Consider the following 19,732-nt stretch of genomic DNA (forward strand, 5'->3'; position numbering starts at 1 on the left):
AAGGGTGCGAAGAACCACGTATAAGAAAATCAGCTATAAACAAAGATGAGGGTACCTCTGCATGTAGGCAAAACTCTCAGTATGATAATTAGTAAGAGTGGTGTCCAAGTGCCTGGTGTGGGCTATCATCTCTCTGTGGTATTTAATATTTTCTACCTAAATATGGGCTGTCCTAGACTTACAGTTATTAAGTGTAATAAATTTAAACAAAAGATGAATAACTGAAGCCTGCTTTTTTAACTTTCCTGTTAACTAGCATGGGCAGAGAGATGCTGAAATCACTAGAAGATGTTCAAAACCCCAAAGCATCAAAACATGTCCTAAGAAACACATTGATAAGCTTCCTTTAACATTTGTGGAACCCAAATTTTAAAACAGTTCAAATGTTTTCCTAAAAGTAAAACCCACCACAGTGTGCTTCATCCGAGCCATCTGAACAGTTCGGACGACCGTCACAAAGATTCCTGAGGGGAATGCACTCTCCACTCTTACACTGAAAGCTGTCTTCCTCGCAGGGCTCTGTGGGGGAAGGAACAGTTAGTGCAGAGGATAAAGAAATGACAAGTAGATGGTTGTGGAGTACCTGTCCCATTTCTACCCCTTAAAAAATCAACGAGCCCTTTAAAGCAGCACATGGCTGTGCTGCTTTGCTGTTGAGTAAGACTGTACACTTGGTTGCTCAGAGTGCCCCAGAAATAGCAATGTCATACCCAGAGACGTGACTTGAGAAGAGTGTGGATAAAACCTGAAGCATCTGTTTTGCCGTAGAACATGGGTGATGACACACCCCTCCCTTACAATCTTTGCTAGTGTTTCTCTAACAAACTCCTCCACCCTAAAATGAACATCCAAGCAGCAACCAATGGCATGTTACACAAGTGTAGAAAGATCTTTTGGTTTCACCAACAAAAATTATACCTCCAAATCTTTATTATATAGAAATGTGGAAGTTGCCTTTTGGTGGGGACCAAAGTTGGACCAGGCTGAAAACAGTGAACTCATTTAAAGGGTAGCCAGGTGAGAGGAAGTCGTCACAAAGAAACGGAAACTTTGCAATAACGAATTTGAAAGGAATTTGGGGGTTGGGGTCCAAACGACTAAAGCAGGGTTAGAGTCATGGAATGTGCTTGGCACATGAAGAAATAGAAGGGAAATGAAGAGACTAGACAAGGAAGGAACTAAGAAGACCTGGAAGCATTGGTGGTTTCCAGAGTCTGAGTTGGACAGAAAGAGGCTGACTGAAAATATTCATTGTTTGAAGGAAGTAGGTGCTCTGGAATTGTTTGTTTGTTCTCCAGGGGACAGCCCTCATCCGATAGAGATACAGTATTTGCTTCCCTCCAGATATTTCCTTTTATAAATTTAAATTATTTTATTGTTGTTCAAGTACAATTGTCTGTATATTGTCACCACCCTCCACCCCCTGCAAACCCACCTCCCTCCTTTGCTTCCATTCTCCCCCTTGCTTTTGTCCATGTGTCCTTTACAGCAGTCCCTGAAAACCCTTCTTCCCACCATCCCCTGCCCTCTCCCCTTCTCAAGATATTTTCTAATTATGCCACAGCAGGGAGAGCTATATGCTGACTGCAGGGTCTCTGTTGAGGACCACGTGGGATTTGGGTCCCTGAGAAGGGGTCCCTGGGGCACAGGGCTGTCCAAGACAGCTCCCAGCTGAAAGTTTATTGCACGGCAGAATCACAAGGGCTGGGGTTTCCATGGGACTAGTGCAGGGGCTTTCAGACTTTTTTCCAGCCGTTGACTATAATAAGAAATAAATATTAAACCCTACTCTAGGGCACACAAACATGTTGTGTGTGTGTGTGTGTGTGTGTGTGAGACTAAATATAGTACCATTATTCAGGACTATTCTGCTGTGTTCCAATCTGTCTTGCCCCCTCGCACTGTTCCCACCTCATTCCATTCTATAACAAGGAATGCTGCACACACAAAAAATAGATTTTTGTGGCCACTCTTGAAAATACCAGACTAAACTGAAGTATAGTGAAAAATTTCATGGGAGATAGTGACTTTAGTTTCCTAAAGTTTGTGGGCAGATAGCTCTATAAATAAAGATTGATATTAACTTCCCATGTAATGAATGCAGGAGTCAGAAAGTTGGCTGGAACCCTCCCTGATGGTGGTTCGGGCTAGGAAAGGGGTGGTGGTGGAAGCAACCCGCCTTTATCTATGAGTGGCCAGTGGCATGAGTTTCCCTTTGGCCAATGGACACTAGGAACTATCATTGAGCGACAGCTTCCTGACAGACAAGCAGGCTCTAGCACAATGATGGGGCAGGATGGGGTCTAGGTGGGATTACGAGCTGTGCCAGGTTCTAAGGAATCACCTAGGCAGAGTATTACCCATGTTTGCCGTGAAGATGTCCTGGGGAACAATGTTTTAGGGGTGGGGGGAGAGGAACGCTCCCTAAACCCCACAACTCTGTCCTACAAAGGAGCCACCATTTGACTGTGAGACACGGTAAACCAAAAGAAAATTACAGTGATTATAGTTTTTTGTTTCCTGCCTGCTGCTTCCCCAATACTGGAGATACGTATGGAAAGATTGAAGGGAAAGAAAGTGACAACTGTGTCATAGACAGTATATCTATTCTGCTCTATCTTAAGTTGTTGGGCTAAGATTTGTGCCCAAGTTGAGCAATTAAAAAATAAAAACCTTTGAATCGGACAATATTAAAGTTTGATGCTATATTTGACAGTGGATTTTAATATTTAAAAATGAGACTTAACTATCCAGTTAAGAAAATTTAATACCTCTGAAATAACTGACAAAGTGAAGAGATCTTCCTGAAATATTCAGGGGCAAAAAGGGAGATTTGAAATAAAGTAAGATGGAGACAAATAAAAGTTTTTTTGGTTTATACTCTCATAGAGTTCACTCTGTAAATTGAATATTCAACATACTAGCTTCAATATTTATAATGCCCAGGGCTTGATAAAATGCTGGCACAAAGTAGAAAATCTTTAGATATTTGGTAAATGTTAAGTAAACTGATTTATGTTGAATGAATGACATACCTCCAAAATTGGTATATGCTGGGGGAAGGGGGCTATAAGGGGACTAAATGGTGATGGAAAAAAATATGATAAAGACTAAACAAAAAATCAGTATAAGTCTTAGTGATAGAGTTGACACAATGTAAAATAATCTTTGAAAGTATGATTTAAAGAAATACATTTTTAAGTTAGGCAATGTACTGGCTAATGATCACTCCATTCATTTGAAAAATAGACATTGATTCTATGATCTTTATGAAAATAAAATTCATTATTTGAATTCAAATCGTGGTTAAACCATGGGTTTAGTAATCCAGTGACCTTGGTTTGATCTGCAATTTAGCCATTTCCTTTTACCTATATTTGACCTTGGGCAAATTAATTAGCTTCTCTGAGAATCATTTTCCTTGGCTCTCAAATGGGAACAACTATTATTTATGTCTTAGGTATACCATGAGAGTAAGTTGAAACATTAAAATGTACTGTATGAGAAATGAAGTAGCCAAGGAACCTACACACATGACCCATGGACATGAACAATGGTGTGGGGATTGACTGAGGGAGTGTGGAGTGCTGGGTGGAAGGGGGGAAGGGGGAACATTGGGGCAACTGTAATAGCATAATCAATAAAATATAATTACAGATTAAAATGTAGTTAGTATATGCATATGAATACATTGAATGCTCAGTAAATCGTATTCTTAACAGCAAAAATAATAACATTTAAAAATTCTCCTTTTCACTGATAATTTTAAGTTCACCTTCCTTCTTCCACGGGCCAGCTATGTTCCCTTCCTCTCCAGGTAACCATATGAACAACAAGAAATCATACTTAATCCATTCTTCTGGGTATCTGACAACAATAATTGGAGCTATTTGTATACTTTATTTTCAACTTTGAAAATTTGTGTATTTCTTCAACCCAATTCTTAGTTATCTTAATGAAAAAATATTTTAAGGAAGACATGGCCTGCTGGTTATTTCTAGAAGTCTTTGCCCCATGAGAAAAGTAGGCTGCATATATCAAGTGTAATACTATTAAGGCAGTTCTTGAAAATGTAATTATCAATTTGTTTCATAAATACGTATTTTAACTAGATTAGTAAGGTGATGAATGGGCAAAGAAAACTAACTATTCTACAGGCAAACATCAATATTTTACCTAACTTTATATTTTATCTTTCTAGTATTAATTTTCCTATAGAAAACAGAAGGCTTAAAACTAGGTATACATATATTTGTATTCATATATTCTATTTAAGATATATACTTTAACATGTATTATATATATATTTTAAATTGGCAGCCTAATTAAATATCCTTTATTAAATATCTTAATATACTTATAGAATATTAGTCACCACTAGTTATTTTTAAAATACATCATTACTTTGTTTTCATAGTTCACTGAAATCATTATGTAGAAATGAGTTCTCAATGCCAATAATTTAACCATAAATAAATTTATTGATAATTTTACTTTTACTAGTGTAGTCAAGCTGTATTTAAATGGAAAAGCACAACCCTTTTGAATGGAAATTTCAATATCTGAATTAAAATATGAATGAAAACATATATAAAGGTTTGAAAATTGTAATTCATTTTTGTGCTCTCAGGAAAGCTGTTAAGGTTATATACCTGAAATTTAGAAAAATTAACTTATTTCTGTTAGAGGAATGCATTGAATAAAAAAAGTGCTGAATGGGATAAAACGGTCTGTTGTTGCTGAACTGACTAGAAATTATAACTTCTGAGGAGATGTATAAATAAACTCTTTCAAAATTTTCTTTACATGCATGAACTGTATTCTCCTTCTTTGCAACAACATATAGCAGTTCAGCTTCATCTAAAAGTCTTTAATCGGAAAGTTTTAGTCTCTGCAGCCTCTGCAATCTTATTTCTGATGGTTTTATGTTCATAGTGAGAGAGAGAGAAAAAGAAATATTGCTAAGAACTGAACTTCCCCATCTACTTTTTTATGAAGACTCCAATAGCCTGGCCTCATTTAGTCAACATATGCTTGGTTTTAAATGGAACCGAATTGATCTCTAAGGCACATACTACACGATCTAGGGAGGGCTCTAAACCCCTGAATGTAATCAGCTGCCACTTCCACCGTTGCCTGGTAAGCACGACTGAATTCCAAATGAAGACTCTCAATGTCAGCAAAGAGCAATAAGGACTCATTTATAGGAGATCAATCTTAATAAATCTGTATTTCATACATTCTAGTTGAACGTGCCTGGCAATGTTAAAAATGGGATTTAAAAAAAGGAGAAACCAAAATGCGCTCTATAATTCTTTTACATTTCAATTAAAGGCTTTGGAAGTTGTTCACAAAATATCTGAGAAGATAAATGGAGCACATAAATGCCGAACATTTATGATAGCCATTTTACACCTCTTCTGAACTGACCATCAAAGCAGAGCACCAATATAAACAGATATGTGTGCCCATCTCTTCTTTCCATTACCAGCTTGATTACCTTCCGCTGCCAATTCCCTGTTTCTGTAATTGCTTTTCAGCATTTTGGTGTTAAACATCTCTCTGGGAGAAGGCTGTGCTGATCATGACTCAATCACTCAATTTTCTGCTCCCCAGCAGCATCTGTCCTGTGTCCAGAAGGACACAGTGATGGTCACGATGACTCCACTCTAACCCCAATCAGGGCATTTTCTCTAAATGATTTACATCCTAAATAACATCATCATAGTAGCTGAAATCTAGTGAAAGGGCAAACAAATATAAACAACCTCAACACTGTAAATCTGGAATCTATTTTATGTTGGAAGCAATAGATTATGCTCTCCTGGCTTTTATCTTGAACAGAAACTGCTTATAATATTTTTCAAAATCTTTGGCATTGTATTTATCTCATTATAAAACTCTGGATAGAAACCCGTAACTGTAGTATTTTTAATGGAAGACATCTGTTGCTGCCTGCCTTTTCACAACCTATTATTTTTCCACTTCTTTCCTCCTTCTTCATTTACAATTTAAAATATGGGTTTAAAAATTTACCATTTTTCTAAGATTTTGTTTTAAGATGTTCTCTCTTTTGCAGGTGGTACAATGCCCCAAAATCACTTAATTGGCTTTGTGAATGAACTTACCCCTTAGTGGTTAGAGCTACTAGATTGTATAGTTCAGTTGGTTTTGATGTTCATCTCTACTTCTTCAAAAATATAATACTTTTTAAAAAAGTTCTTTCCATGATTTTATTCTTGGAAAAAGGTTGTGAGGCTCTCCCCTCCAGTAGAATAGGTATTAGGTATTTGCTTGCTCTATTTTAAGATACTTTGGAGAATGGAACACATAATTTTATTGCATTCAGATATGAAAGACATTGATGCCTACACATTTTTATTATAGCAGTTTCCCCTCAAAAACAGAAATATCATTCTCCTGTGTTTAAATAGTCACCATGAGATGAGCAATGTGTAAAGCTTGTCTGATTTTTAAAACTTTCAAAGATGATATTTTTCTGGGTAGAAATTTGACCCCGAATTTTCCTCTTGAAATTTAAAATTTAAACAGGGAAGTTATTACACTAATTTGTGCTAATTAATGTTTTACAGCCAACTGTACACCTTCCCTGTTAGTTTTGATTGTCTTTTCCCTTTGGAAATGCCTACTATTTTGAAATTGTGGCTCTGTGTTTTTCCTGCACATCTGTACAAACTAGCACAATTGTTACGGCTTTTCTGTTCAGGGCAAGGATGGACAAGATATGGGTCATCTTCCACATTTGCTACAAAGCTGAAAGTGCACAACTTTCTGTGATGCAGTTAAAGGTCTAGGCCAGTCGTGAGTGGAGGAGCAGGTATTTGCACAGATGAATCTGGGATTAGACCACAGGCCGGATGGGGGTCAAAGCTTCAACCCCTCCTCTTTTCTAGACATTCTAAGTAAAAAACTGCCCACAATCTCCCCTGGAACGGAAAGATGGGTGGGAGAAGTGTCCTGTATTCTGTCTTTCTGACCTATTTTCACCTAGAGAGAAGCATAGGTGTGGGCAGTAGCATAAGAAAAATCAGAGTCCAGGAGGAGTAGCAAGTGAGGAAAAGTTCTTTGTAGATTGTTGAATGCAGACAGTTATACCACAGATTAATAAGTAGATATAGACATATCCATGATGAGAAGGCAGGAAGCAATTTTGTTTTTTCCTCCTGCTACTTACATTATGGATATAATAAAAAATAAGGTAAGAAGTTTGTTCGTACCAGCAAAAATCAGCTTCAAATTCCTTCATCCTTCATAGAATTGGCTTTACGCTGCTTGTCTCTAAGAAGTTAATGATGTTAATATTTTAATTGGAGGTTGTTGGCATTCGAACAGCTCACTTGACTGTCTCCCTGCTGTTCTCTAAAAATGCTCTTGGCAAAGGGAATGTGACAGACAGTCCTTCTTCCCTGCAGTGCCAAAACCCCATTTTAATGTTTAAAATGGCCCTCTTTGGTGAATAAAATTCACAACCCTCTCTACACCAGAAAAGTGCAAATAGGTCTGTTGACAAATGATATAGATTCCTCTTTGAACAAATTCAGGTAACGGTTAAATAGATGTAAAGGGAGGAAGGAAATCTTTGTTAAGATGAGGAAAAATGAATGTGTTTAGATTGCAAACATTGACACATCCTGTATGCTTTATCGATTTGCTCCAAGAGTTAACAATGAAGTGTATAATTCCAAGTGCACTTACCTGGAATCCCCAAGTGATAGCCAGTAGTGAAGTTGGCTTTAAAACCCTGTTCTGTCAACTGATTGTCAGTGATGAAAAGCACAGTCATTTTGTTGGTGGTTGAGAACACATCCTTTACTGGACCAGGCCCTGTGTACACAGCTGCTCCAAAAGAAAACAAGAAAATCAGCGCAATGATCCATCCTTAGGACCTAGAAGAAAATATACCCCTTTTCTCTGTTCCATGCAATGTGTATATTGTATGAAATGCAAATTCTTTTTCGGCAGTACTGCTTGGAAGTCAACTTCTCTATTGATCTTTTTCAGTAATGCTTGAGGTTTCTGTGGCTCTGTAATTTAATGATGAATTACTCATAACATTATCTGGGTGATTAGCACACTACTATTCAAGCTTGTGTTATTCCAGAAAAAATGATTATTTGGCTGCTTCTAAAGACCATTCTAAAACAGTGGAGCTTATAATCTCCCTTAGCAGTTTTGTCCAAATTTACTTGACATTTCTTTTTGTGAGTTGAATCACAAACCTAATCTGAAGGATGGCTTAATTAGAAACAGATTATATAAACTTAAATGGTGGTTTTCAATTTTTTTGCACTAAATTCTGGGTTTTGGGGCTTGCATAAACAATGAAATACTGTTTACTACCAATGAAGATTCAAGCTAATTAAAATACATTCATATTATTAAGTAATTTATATTTTGGAATCTAAAAGCATTTCTCTTTCAAAATAATTTTGCCTGCAAATTAGAAAACTGTGATTTTGAGGCCCTCTTGAAATTCTTACTTTTCAATGATTTATATAAATATAACAGGTGAAATGATTATAAATGATTTTTCTTAGATCATGAGATCACTGAAGTTTTTATTGGAAGGACAATGTAACAAAAAAATGGGAAAACTACCCAAAATGTTTTCATAATTGTACATAAGAAAATCAAATCTTAATTTCCTCAGTTCTCTCTACCACTAACCCCCTAGCCCATGGACTTCATTGTGCATTTGTACTGTATGTGGCCCTCAGAATCTTCTCACAGGAAGCTCATATTCTAGAACTTCATGGGATTGTGCTGAAGAGACCCACATTACAGGTAATCGATTAGTATGGCTGGAGAACCCCTCCGCCACTCTGCCCCTTCATTGCTATGGAAAGTGCCCTCTGCAGTCCTCACTCATGGGTCGCAGTGGTCCTATGATTGCTACCTGATGCATCGGGTCAGATTTCATAAGAAATGGCTAATATAAGTTCAGAGTACGGTTAGATAAAATGTCTTTATTTATAAAATGTGTTGTTCATGCATTCCAGTTGACCCTTTATGTATTTTCATACTTTAATCGATGTCTTAAAAATTGGCAGTTAAATAAGATATTAGCTATGATACCTGACAAAGATTTTTATTATGTTACCACTTGTTTTTTCAGTTTGATATGAAATAACATTTGATTAAACTGCTACCTTTGGACACCTGATGCACACATAATGCACAGGAAACCGCATAGCTGTTCTCCTTAGCTCTTAGTCTCCAAGGTGTGGTGCTTGTTGTAGGGAATTAATCCCGGCCAGGAGGAACTGCTGGCTCAAAAAGATTAACCCTGGCTCGCCAAGAATGCTCAAGAAGAATATTATCCTATCATCCTTGCAACATCTTTCCCCAAATTAAAAGCTCCATGTAAAATATGACATGCTACTCTACCGTTTGTTAGTTATAAAAGAGTACACTTATTGAGAAATGTTCCCTCCATCAGTCCAGAGTCTTGAGCTATACAACCTTCATGGTATTGAGACTGCAGACTTACCTAAGAGTGAAGAATCATCTCCTTCACCATCTCTGATTTCAACTACATCTGCAATATTTTCTAAGTCAAATTCTTGAAAATGAAGTTGTATATTCTTTCCCTTTTGTGCATTTAAATTCCAAACACCTTAAAAGTAGAAATAATAATATTTATTTTAGAACACACTTCTTTGTATTTTTTAAAAGCTTCACTCTCTTGAGAATTTCAAATTACTTTCAAAGATGTTTTTTTTTCCACCTATGAAAACCAATACTCCACACTGTTGCTTTTTCATGTATAAGAGGAAATACATCGGTCTGGTCATGAATATTTATGGTAAAGTTTCAATAAAATTTGAAATGATTTACTGTAATTAAATTTGTTTTATTTTATATTAAGGTGAAATATTTAAATTAAAGGTTACTAATAGTATTTTGCTCATATGATATACATTTTACAAATATCAAATATATGAATATGCTACTTTTATTTTTCATGATTCAACTTTATTTTCCATGATTCAATTTAAAAGAAAATGAGGTAATTAAATGCAATTTCTAGGGCAAGAAAACTTGACTATTTCCTTAAGTAATTTTGCCATTATTTAAACATGTTGCTTACTAGTAGTTCATCTTGAAAAAAACAAAACAAAACAAAACAATTACAAGCCTTAGTATCAGCAAACACTTCTTTTTACTGATTCTTTAAACAATTTATTCATTGAATTCTGTTCTAGGTTCTTTCCTTGTTCTGTATTTGTTCTCATTCACTTGCAGGTAAGAGCATTTCATTGACATAGTAATGACTTTCAAGTCCTATCTTCTACACTTTTTTTGAGAAATAGATACATTTATCTAATTATCTTGTATGTAGATGTATCACAAATTCAACATGCAGTAACTAGAATACAGAATTATTTTCCTCCTCAACTCATTCCTTATTACTGTTATCTCAGTAAATGGCACTCCTCACCATTGTCTACGCCAGAAACCTCTGCATCTTCCTTCACTTCCTCTCCCCTACCACAGCCAATCCATCACCCAGGCCAGCGCAGCACCTCCTATACCCCTTGATCTCATTGATTTCTAAGTCTCCATTGCCACGATATGAATTTAAGTCACTGTTATTTTTCATTTCCTAATTGGTGATGCTGATGGCACCCTTCCTTGCCCTCCATCTCTGATGCTTAAAGGCAGATGGATTCATCTAAAATGCAAGCTTGATCTTGTCACTCTTTNACATTTATCTAATTATCTTGTATGTAGATGTATCACAAACTCAATATGCAGTAACTAGAATAGAGAATTATTTTCCTCCTCAACTCATTCCTTATTAACTGTTATCTCAGTAAATGGCACTCCTCACCATTGTCTACGCCAGAAACCTCTGCATCTTCCTTCACTTCCGCTCTCCTACCACAGCCAATCCATCACCCAGGCCAGCACAGCACCTCCTATATCCCTTGATCTCATTGATTTCTAAGTCTCCATTGCCACTATATGAATTTAAGTCACTGTTATTTTTCATTTCCTAATTGGTGATGCTGATGGCACCCTTCCTTGCCCTCCATCTCTGATGCTTAAAGGCAGATGGATTCATCTAAAATGCAAGCTTGATCTTGTCACTCTTTTCATGTAAACCCTTTGGAGTTTCCCCAGTGCTCTCAACATAAAATCCAAACTGCTTGACATGTTGTGAAATTCCTTCACACCTCAAATAGGTAACATCTATTTGTTACCACTCCTTAATTTTTCTTGGAGACTCAGGAAAAAAATCATATCTCCTAACCCCTGAACTTCCTGTGCGCTATATACCTCTCAGGTCTTTCCACAGTATCCTGCCTTTGTCCTTATGACAGTGCCACGGACAGCTCATCTGAAACTGGGCTAGGTTTGTTTCCCATTCACTTACTTCAATGCCCAACAAATACAGTGTTCAATATAAGCTTGTTGAATTAATCAAAGAATTTGATACATTTCTCCAAATTGTTCTTTCAGTGGTCTGCTGGTTTTCAGATTTTTTAAACCATTACTTTGTACAAGGAATATACTTAATAAATGTCTTCAGTGTGAAGTAGATATGATGATATCTGGTTGCCCAAACAAGTCAAATTAGATTAATGGCTGTTTATTTTTTTGAATCAGATAGCTCCCCATAATAATGACTCTCTTATTCTGTGAAACTGACACTTATCTCTGGATCATTTGAAGCAAGAAAAGTTGACAGTTCCTAACAACACACTTTTTCACTGTCATTGGGGCATTTCTTTCACTGGCAGAAGTCTGCGTTTAGCTCCATGGTGCTAAGCAGATGTGGCCATGGGAAAAACACGCCTATCTCCAGACCGAAGTGGAATCTCTGTGGGATGGGCTGGGTATCTGTGTCTTTAACAAAGTCTCCACTCATCTCTAATGAACTTCTCTACTTAGGAATAACTATCTAGAGACAGGCTTTGTGCATGTTTAGCTAACTCCCCTTCTCACTAGACTTTTTTTTTTAGTGATTCTTTTTATTATTTCATCCTTTATACTGGGGATCTAATCACTTTATTCTAGCTGCTTTATTAGTTCTAGTCTATATTTATAAAGGTGCCGGTGTCACAGCTGGCTCTTTGCTGTTTATACTTTTCACCGGCATTGTTTTTTGAGATTGCAAACTTGTTATATTCACTGTAGCCATTATGTGTATAATCAAACACAGTCAATGAGACAGTGGTATGTGAGGTAAGGTTGGCTCTTTCACTTCCTTGTTTGATTCAAATTTTAAATCTGAGAATTACAATAATAGCACCTGCTTTAAAGAATTATTGTGAGAATGAACTGAAATAATCCATATTAAGCACTAATAGTGTGCCTGGCCTGAAATAATTGCTTAAAACAGTAAGTTTATTTTTGTTATTCTTGTTCTTATCATTATGTTAAGCAATCTCATAAATGGGGTAGATGTATCTATATATAACAAATTTGTAATCTACTTGGATGTGTCAAAAGAAAACTTCAAAATATTCCATTGTTTCTCATAGTCTGAAGAAACGACTCACAGAAAGCCTGATTAGGGTAGTTGTCTGGAAAGTTCATAGAAGTAAATGTTGTATTTGGCTCCCACAGTTCAAAGGGTCCTCCACAGTCCGCTGTAAAGGAAAACAATCAAAATCACTCATAACGTCACATTTATTTCAGAGAGGTAATATTATTTGCTAGAAAATGTCCAATTTTCTAGCAAATAATATTACCTTGATAGATACATTTTAGGGTTTAAAATGTAGATGGGACAATCTTGCACTTAAGTAAAAAACCTAATCAACAGAACAAATAAGCCAGCAAAATTAACCAGAAACATTGAAATTAAGAACAAACTGACAGTAACCAGAGGGAGGTGGGAGGGGATGTTGGAGAGAGTAGGGGCAGGATTGTCCACAAACATGGACAAAGGACATGTGGACAAAGCCAAAGAGGGGTCGTTGGATTGAGGGTGGGAGGTGGGGATGGCTGGGGTGGGGGAGTGATGGGGGAAAAATCGAGACAACTGTACTTGAACAAGAATTTAATAAAAATAAAGAAAATTAAAGAAAAAAGAAAATACAGGTAAATAGATCTCAAAACCTAACATATTCCACTGTTCTCTGTGAACCTCTAAGAGGCCATACTATTGTCCAGCACTTTGCAAAATGACTTGGGTGAGGAAACATTTCTGCTCAATACATTTTGTAAACAGGCTTCATGAGTAAGAAAGGTATCAATCCTCTGCAGCAAAAAAGAAAAAGATAATAGGACAGGTATTACATCTGCCACTCTCTTCTAAGAAGGCTTAGTAAATCACTAATCTTGCCATTTCTTGCTTTTTCCTCAAACTTTTTTCGGGTAGGGGGGAAGCTTCATCATCCTGTTTATTGAGGCATTTGACTGTCGGGAAAGAGAGCAAAACTGGAACTCCACTTGCTTAATTATCTTTGTAGAGTGACCTGTTACCCAACATTGTCCAGGAGTCAAGTCGGGATTGAACTTAATGCAAATGTGCTAGCAGAATCCAGGAGACACCTTCTGGTTGCAAGTATAATGTTTTCTGTAGGTAGATTAAGTTTATGAAATTTTTGGCGTACTTTATATTATTTTTATCTTCTTGCTTATTAGAAGAAAATTACAAAGTAATATAAAATTCATAAACTACTTTTGGTATCCCAATTTCTGTTTTTATTATCATGTTACATTTTAGATAAAAAGAATAAAGGCAACCTAATTTGAATAATTTAGAAAACTGAAATAAGTATATATTTTTCCTATTATTATAGCAGACTCTCCACTGGAATTATTTACTCCCAATAAGAAAGGAATCAGATTATAAAAGGGATAATTAAATATCTCTACAGCTATGGCAATACCACAGTCAGATTCTCTTCTTAGATTACTAGTTTACATACNAGGCTTAGTAAATCACTAATCTTGCCATTTCTTGCTTTTTCCTCAAACTTTTTTTTGGGTAGGGGGGAAGCTTCATCATCCTGTTTATTGAGGCATTTGACTGTTGGGAAAGAGAGCAAAACTGGAACTCCACTTGCTTAATTATCGTTGTAGAGTGACCTGTTACCCAACATTGTCCAGGAGTCAAGTCGGGACTGAACTTAATGCAAATGTGCTAGCAGAATCCAGGAGACACCTTCCGGTTGCAAGTATAATGTTTTCTGTAGGTAGATTAAGTTTATGAAATTTTTGGCATTCTTTACATTATTTTTATCTTCTTGCTTATTAGAAGAAAATTACAAAGTAATATAAAATTCATAAACTATTTTTGGTATCCCAATTTCTGTTTTTATTATCATGTTACATTTTAGATAAAAAGAATAAAGGCAACCTAATTTGAATAATTTAGAAAACTGAAATAAGTATATATTTTTCCTATTATTATAGCAGACTCTCCACTGGAATTATTTACTCCCAATAAGAAAGGAATCAGATTATAAAAGGGATAATTAAATATCTCTACAGCTATGGCAATACCACAGTCAGATTCTCTTCTTAGATTACTAGTTTACATACAACCTGCCTTATTTCTGCAGACACTATGAAAGTCCTGTGCATCTTCCCTATTTGTATGTATTTTATGGAGCAGAGAGATAGTCACTGTGGCTTCAGAGCAGTCTCATTGTCAACCTACCCTGTGGCAGGGTCCGGTCCACCTGATACACCCTCCTGGGCCAGGCTGGTTTGGACCCAGATGAGCTTAGCAAGGATAATAAAACCTCTTACACAAATTTATTTTTTGCAAAGTGCTTCCATAAATATTTTCTCATTTGGGGAAAGAACATGGTATATAAGAGAAAGATGAGTTCGAGTCGGTGGATTAAAATTGTCACTCTCAGTTAGTTCCTTGTCTGTTTGTGGCTTGGTTTTCTCATACATATTAGATATTTTCAGGGTTGTTGCAAAAATCAAACATCATTTATAAAATATGCCTACACATTGCCTGGCATATTCAGTGCTGATTTTCAATGCATACTTGCAGATTAGGTATTACTATTATAATTTCTATTTTAAATGGACAATTTGAGCATTGTCAGTATTCTGTTACTTGCTACGTACACATTCACTTCATGTCAAAGTCAAAACTTCAACTCAGTTAATCACAAGCTCTTCCCACAGCACGTTGCAATCTCCTATTGAGTTGATTAAACTCTGAAGCATTTTGACCATCTGGTCCAAGGCACAGGCGAGGTGCAGACTGATTCTCAGTAAGTGGCGCTTGATGAGTATATGACATATTCTTGATGGGTATAGACAGAAGGAGGGGAGGAGGGAACATTAATGAAAGCACTAACAAATAAGATCAATTATGGGCATATCAGGAAGGAGGAAAGCACTGTATACAGGGCGCTGGGGAAGATATCTGAGTCATAGAAAGTGATAGTGAGAACAAGGGCAGATTATCCCCTGGAAGAAGTGAGAGAGGCAAAGAGAATAGTATGCTCTCACAACAGCTGTTCCACTCCTGTTTTTGTGACTAATAGTCTTGCAAAGATTTCTGTAGAAGTATCTACTGCAACACCCTTAACTCATATTCATTTAACTTGAATAATTCTAAGGGCTACGAACGCTTCCTTCAATTCCCAACGAAACTCACGGGGAAGGAAAAGTTGAAATGTGGGGGAAAAATAACACTGCATATTGAGAGCTGGGCAAAAGCAGCTCTTCCTCATGCACGTTCAGTCATGGCCAGTGAGGTCAGCGAAGTATTCTGTTTCTGTTTTGTCTGTTGTTGTTGATTTTTTTCAAATGTGATCTTTATTATATTTTTCCCATTACCATTTAGTCCTCTTAAGCTGTTGTTGATTTTTATAATCATTTTAATTTTCTCTTCAAGGGACAGAAAAATTTGAAAATCAGCTACTACTTGCTGACATTTTAGAGAATGTACTGAAGTTTTACATAATGACACACTTAACAGTACATTATATGTAGATGAGTAGGTAGCGTTAGTGTAGTTGGCTAATTATTAATGCAAGAAAGGAGCCGAAAGGAATCCAATAGTAAGCTTGATAGACCAGGGAATTCTTTTCTCTTGATGCCTCATTTTCACCAGCAATGTAGAACTTTAATAAAGACACAGCCAGCACACAGATGTTGTCAAGGTTAACTATTAAACATGTCAAGGCAGGCAGTTTACATAGAACCTCTCCAATAAAAAGGAATCTTGGAAAACTCATTCCTTTAAAATACTTAAGAAGTACTTTTTGAAATGCATTTCAAATATACCTTTATATCAAATAACTAACTGGTGAAATATATCTCTGATCCTTGACTTAATGAAATATCAGTTACTCTGCATACACATGACTATAAGGAGTTGATAGAAGCACTGTTGGCCATTCTGCCTCTGCTGACACTATTTATTTTAATGGTGGTGTTGCTGTTGTGGAAACGTGGTGTGTGCTTCTTAATGGAAGAGCCAGAGACTCATGAAATGTAATTCTGGATACCACAGTCATGCTGGGTTATTAGATTAAACCATTTCCACCCAGAGAAAGGGAGTTAAATGGCCTGTCTGGTACAGGGAACTCTATTAATTTACAGTTGTTAAACTCTTTCATTTTTCTTTTTCTTGGAGCTGTTCTCTCAAAGATTTGTGTTCTGATTAATTTGTTACCGTGCCCCTGGGGCTCTGACATCTACGAGCTGTGTGTCAATGTGGACACAGTCACCATGAGATGAAAAGGAGGAGAGCCCAGCTTCAGTGATGATGAGGGGGTTCAAATGAAAGATTTTTGATAAAACAAACATCAATATCGTAGCGGTACAGAGCCATATAGCAGTATTACAGAAAACTTTTGAGAAGCTTCGCTTGTAATATAAAAATCTCTCATCAATATCCGTGTTCAGTTTATAAAAATTTGTATTTCTACAAACAGGCCATAGTGCCCAACCATGATGATGATATTTTTATTATATTTATGCCAATAAAATTCAAATGCTCATTTTTTTTGGTTTAAATTGTATTTTTAATTGGTAGCCATGTAGTCAATGATAGCTCTAATAAATAGGCTATTAGTTTTAAAGGTTAAGAGGTAGAGAGATAAAATAGCCCAAAATACACTGATACAGAAATAAATGAGGAGACTTAATGCCATTGGTTAAGGGTTTGAATATCAAGTCACACTAACACTCTAAAAGGGAAGTGGTTCTGCTAGATACGGCCATCAGTTACAAGAGTGGTAGGTAGGTGCTGATTCCTTTCTACATGAAGCACTAAAGTTAAATTATTTAGCTCTAAGTATAATGGGATACTTAAAAAACTTTACAAATGAACTTTTACTTTACCTTTAGAAATGGAAAACGGCCTAGTAATGGCCAAATAGAACAAAAGTAAGAAATAAAATAGCTAAAACTATTGTTTGTCCTGTTTTTTTCTTAATTACTTTTAACAGAATAGCCACAGGAACAAGTCAGGAAATTAAAATGTAGATACTGATATGATTTGGTAGGTGTCTTTTCACCAGTCATCCCAGTTGTGCTATAATTGACAGGATATTTGTAGAAAAAACTTTCCTTTTTAAAGAGTTCTCAACACAACTCCTGCATTTCCATTATTTGTGCTGCTGTCATGAGGCAGTGGTCCTAGCAAGACTGAACTTATAAAATGGAAGAATTCCTGCAGTTAGGGAAATACCTTATACTTCCCCGAACTAGGCACAGCTGGGATCCCTAAAAATAAGGGAGGCCCCTGATCTTTGCTAGGGATTATTATTAGTTTTTCATTAAAACTCACAAGAAGAGCTAAAGAAAGGCTATGAGCCAGTCAGCCAAGATTTCCTTTTATTTCTCTTTAAACAAATCAGCGATCTGCAACCAAGAAAGCTCTGCTCATATTAAGAATTTCACTGAACCTATTGCAAATGGCATTAGAATGAAATTGTTCAGAATGCATTTGATGGCAATTAACATTTTCTGCTGTGCTAAATATTGCCCTGAAGTGAACCATTTAGAAACTGGAACAAATAGACTCTGGAAAAAATTTTGAAGTTTATGTATTAAAATCAATGGGTTACTCTACCATTATAATTTCCCTATTGTGAAAATATGCAGAAATAGCATACTTCCTTGACACTTAGATATTATTGTTGGGAACCACCCGGCCTGGTTTCAGGAGTTGTAACCGCCCCCCATGGATAAGGCTGAGTGAGCAACCTTCGGACTGTGAGCCACTAAGGAGACAAAGTTTGTCTCCCTGGCAGGAGCACTGCTTCTGCTTCATCCATCTCTGACCCCCAATGCTTGGTCGGTTAGTCAATGATGGGTATGACCCCCCCCAGAGGGGGTGCAACCCAAGCCAGACATGATTACTTGGGAGGCCCTCAGGGAAGGACTTGGGGGGCTGCAGCAAAGAGGCGGTGATGGATGCCCCCTGGCTTTGATGAAGGCTGAGTCCTCAATTTGTCTGTGAGAAGTCTCCGAGAATTCCTTCGCTATCGGTAAGGAATTACTCTGCCTGACTTAAGCCTGAAACAATGGCAGCGGGTGGTGCAGCCTTGGGCTGGAAGAGGCGGGGTCCCTGGGTGATTAGGCCTGAGAAAGAATATGTAAAATCTTGTGAAGCTTGCTTTGCTAAGAATTCTTTTAGTTAAATAATAAAGGCCCAGCAGAAAATGAGTTTGTTTTCCCAAATTTTGTAGCCTTTTAGCTCATAGACCCTGACTTAGAAGAAGCCCTAATAGTTCTTTGTATGCTATCTACTGTTTACTGCCTGTCAATGATTAATAAGTTGTACCTGAACTCCTGCGCAAAAAAAACACAATAAAAGTCTGTCTAGGCAAGGGTCAGGGTACTCTCCTCTTGAGAGGGTGACCAGGCCATTCTGAGGCTCTCACCCCTTGAGGGAGTAGCCAGGCCATCCCTTTTCCTCCACAGGACTTGGTAGTCTGTGTGAATTTGTCTTGATTTTCCATCCATAATACCACAGGCACTGCAGGCCAGTGCATGCATCATATTATCTTTCTCTCTTTCTGACTGGAATAGATAACAGGAGTATACGGATTATATAGACATATTTTTTGAATGGGAAATAATACATAACATTCTATTTATATGTAAGATATTATGACAAAATTATCTTAATTTTTTTATTTTAGATAATGAAATTTTGCTCTTTTTAAAATGTCAGATGTTTGTTACTTCCACCAAGAAAATTTTTCTTCTGGATCACTTATTGATGAATAGAACCCATTGTGCTTCCAATTTGACTTAGAGCAAAGGCAGACACAGGCTTCGTTTTCACTCTTTTGAGGTAAAAGACCCCATAAAACACCAGGAAGCCTGGTCACTGATGAACTGCAACATGTCAGTGGTTCCGTGAAGGGAGCACATGCGAAGACTTACAGTCACCACTTCAGGACAAGAATCTTTTGTGTGACCTGGGTCTGTGTATTCAAAGTCCTGGCCCAATCATTACTGTTGAATTATTCTGGAAAGGGGTTTGGTGGGTTTCAGGCTTAGCAAAACTTCCTTTGAGATCTTGACATCACTCCTTAAGAAGGCTATGAAAATTATAAAGCTTCTTCCCAAAAGACTATATATAGGCCATGCCACATGTCACATGGACAATTGGACAATGGAGTGTTAGCTTTGTATTCTAGTGAAAACAAAAATATTAGAAACGTTCATTATTCTCAAAAATATTATTCTCAAAAGGTGCTAAAGTTATCATAAATATGATGTGCAAAAATGTAGTGAGTGATTTTGATTATGAGTTGATGTA

The 19,732-nt window shown here is 36.8% G+C and overlaps 1 protein-coding gene across 1 annotated transcript in view; it reads right to left on the bottom strand.

The window, feature by feature from the left end:
* The window catches only part of TMPRSS15 (transmembrane serine protease 15), a 110,283-nt gene that overhangs the window by 34,389 nt on the left and 56,162 nt on the right, over positions 1 to 19,732 (bottom strand). Inside the window, exons 14-17 of the mRNA XM_037055552.1 lie at positions 12,531 to 12,620; positions 9,512 to 9,637; positions 7,717 to 7,857; positions 409 to 519 (exon numbers count right to left, since the gene is read on the bottom strand). Coding sequence (XP_036911447.1) covers positions 409 to 519; positions 7,717 to 7,857; positions 9,512 to 9,637; positions 12,531 to 12,620 — 468 coding nt within the window. The remainder of the gene's footprint in view (positions 1 to 408; positions 520 to 7,716; positions 7,858 to 9,511; positions 9,638 to 12,530; positions 12,621 to 19,732) is intronic.

The sequence above is a fragment of the Sturnira hondurensis genome, unplaced genomic scaffold, assembly GCF_014824575.4.
Source record: "Sturnira hondurensis isolate 20B ecotype Veracruz unplaced genomic scaffold, ASM1482457v3 Scaffold0008710, whole genome shotgun sequence".
In the NCBI taxonomy this organism is placed as follows: Eukaryota; Metazoa; Chordata; class Mammalia; order Chiroptera; family Phyllostomidae; genus Sturnira; species Sturnira hondurensis.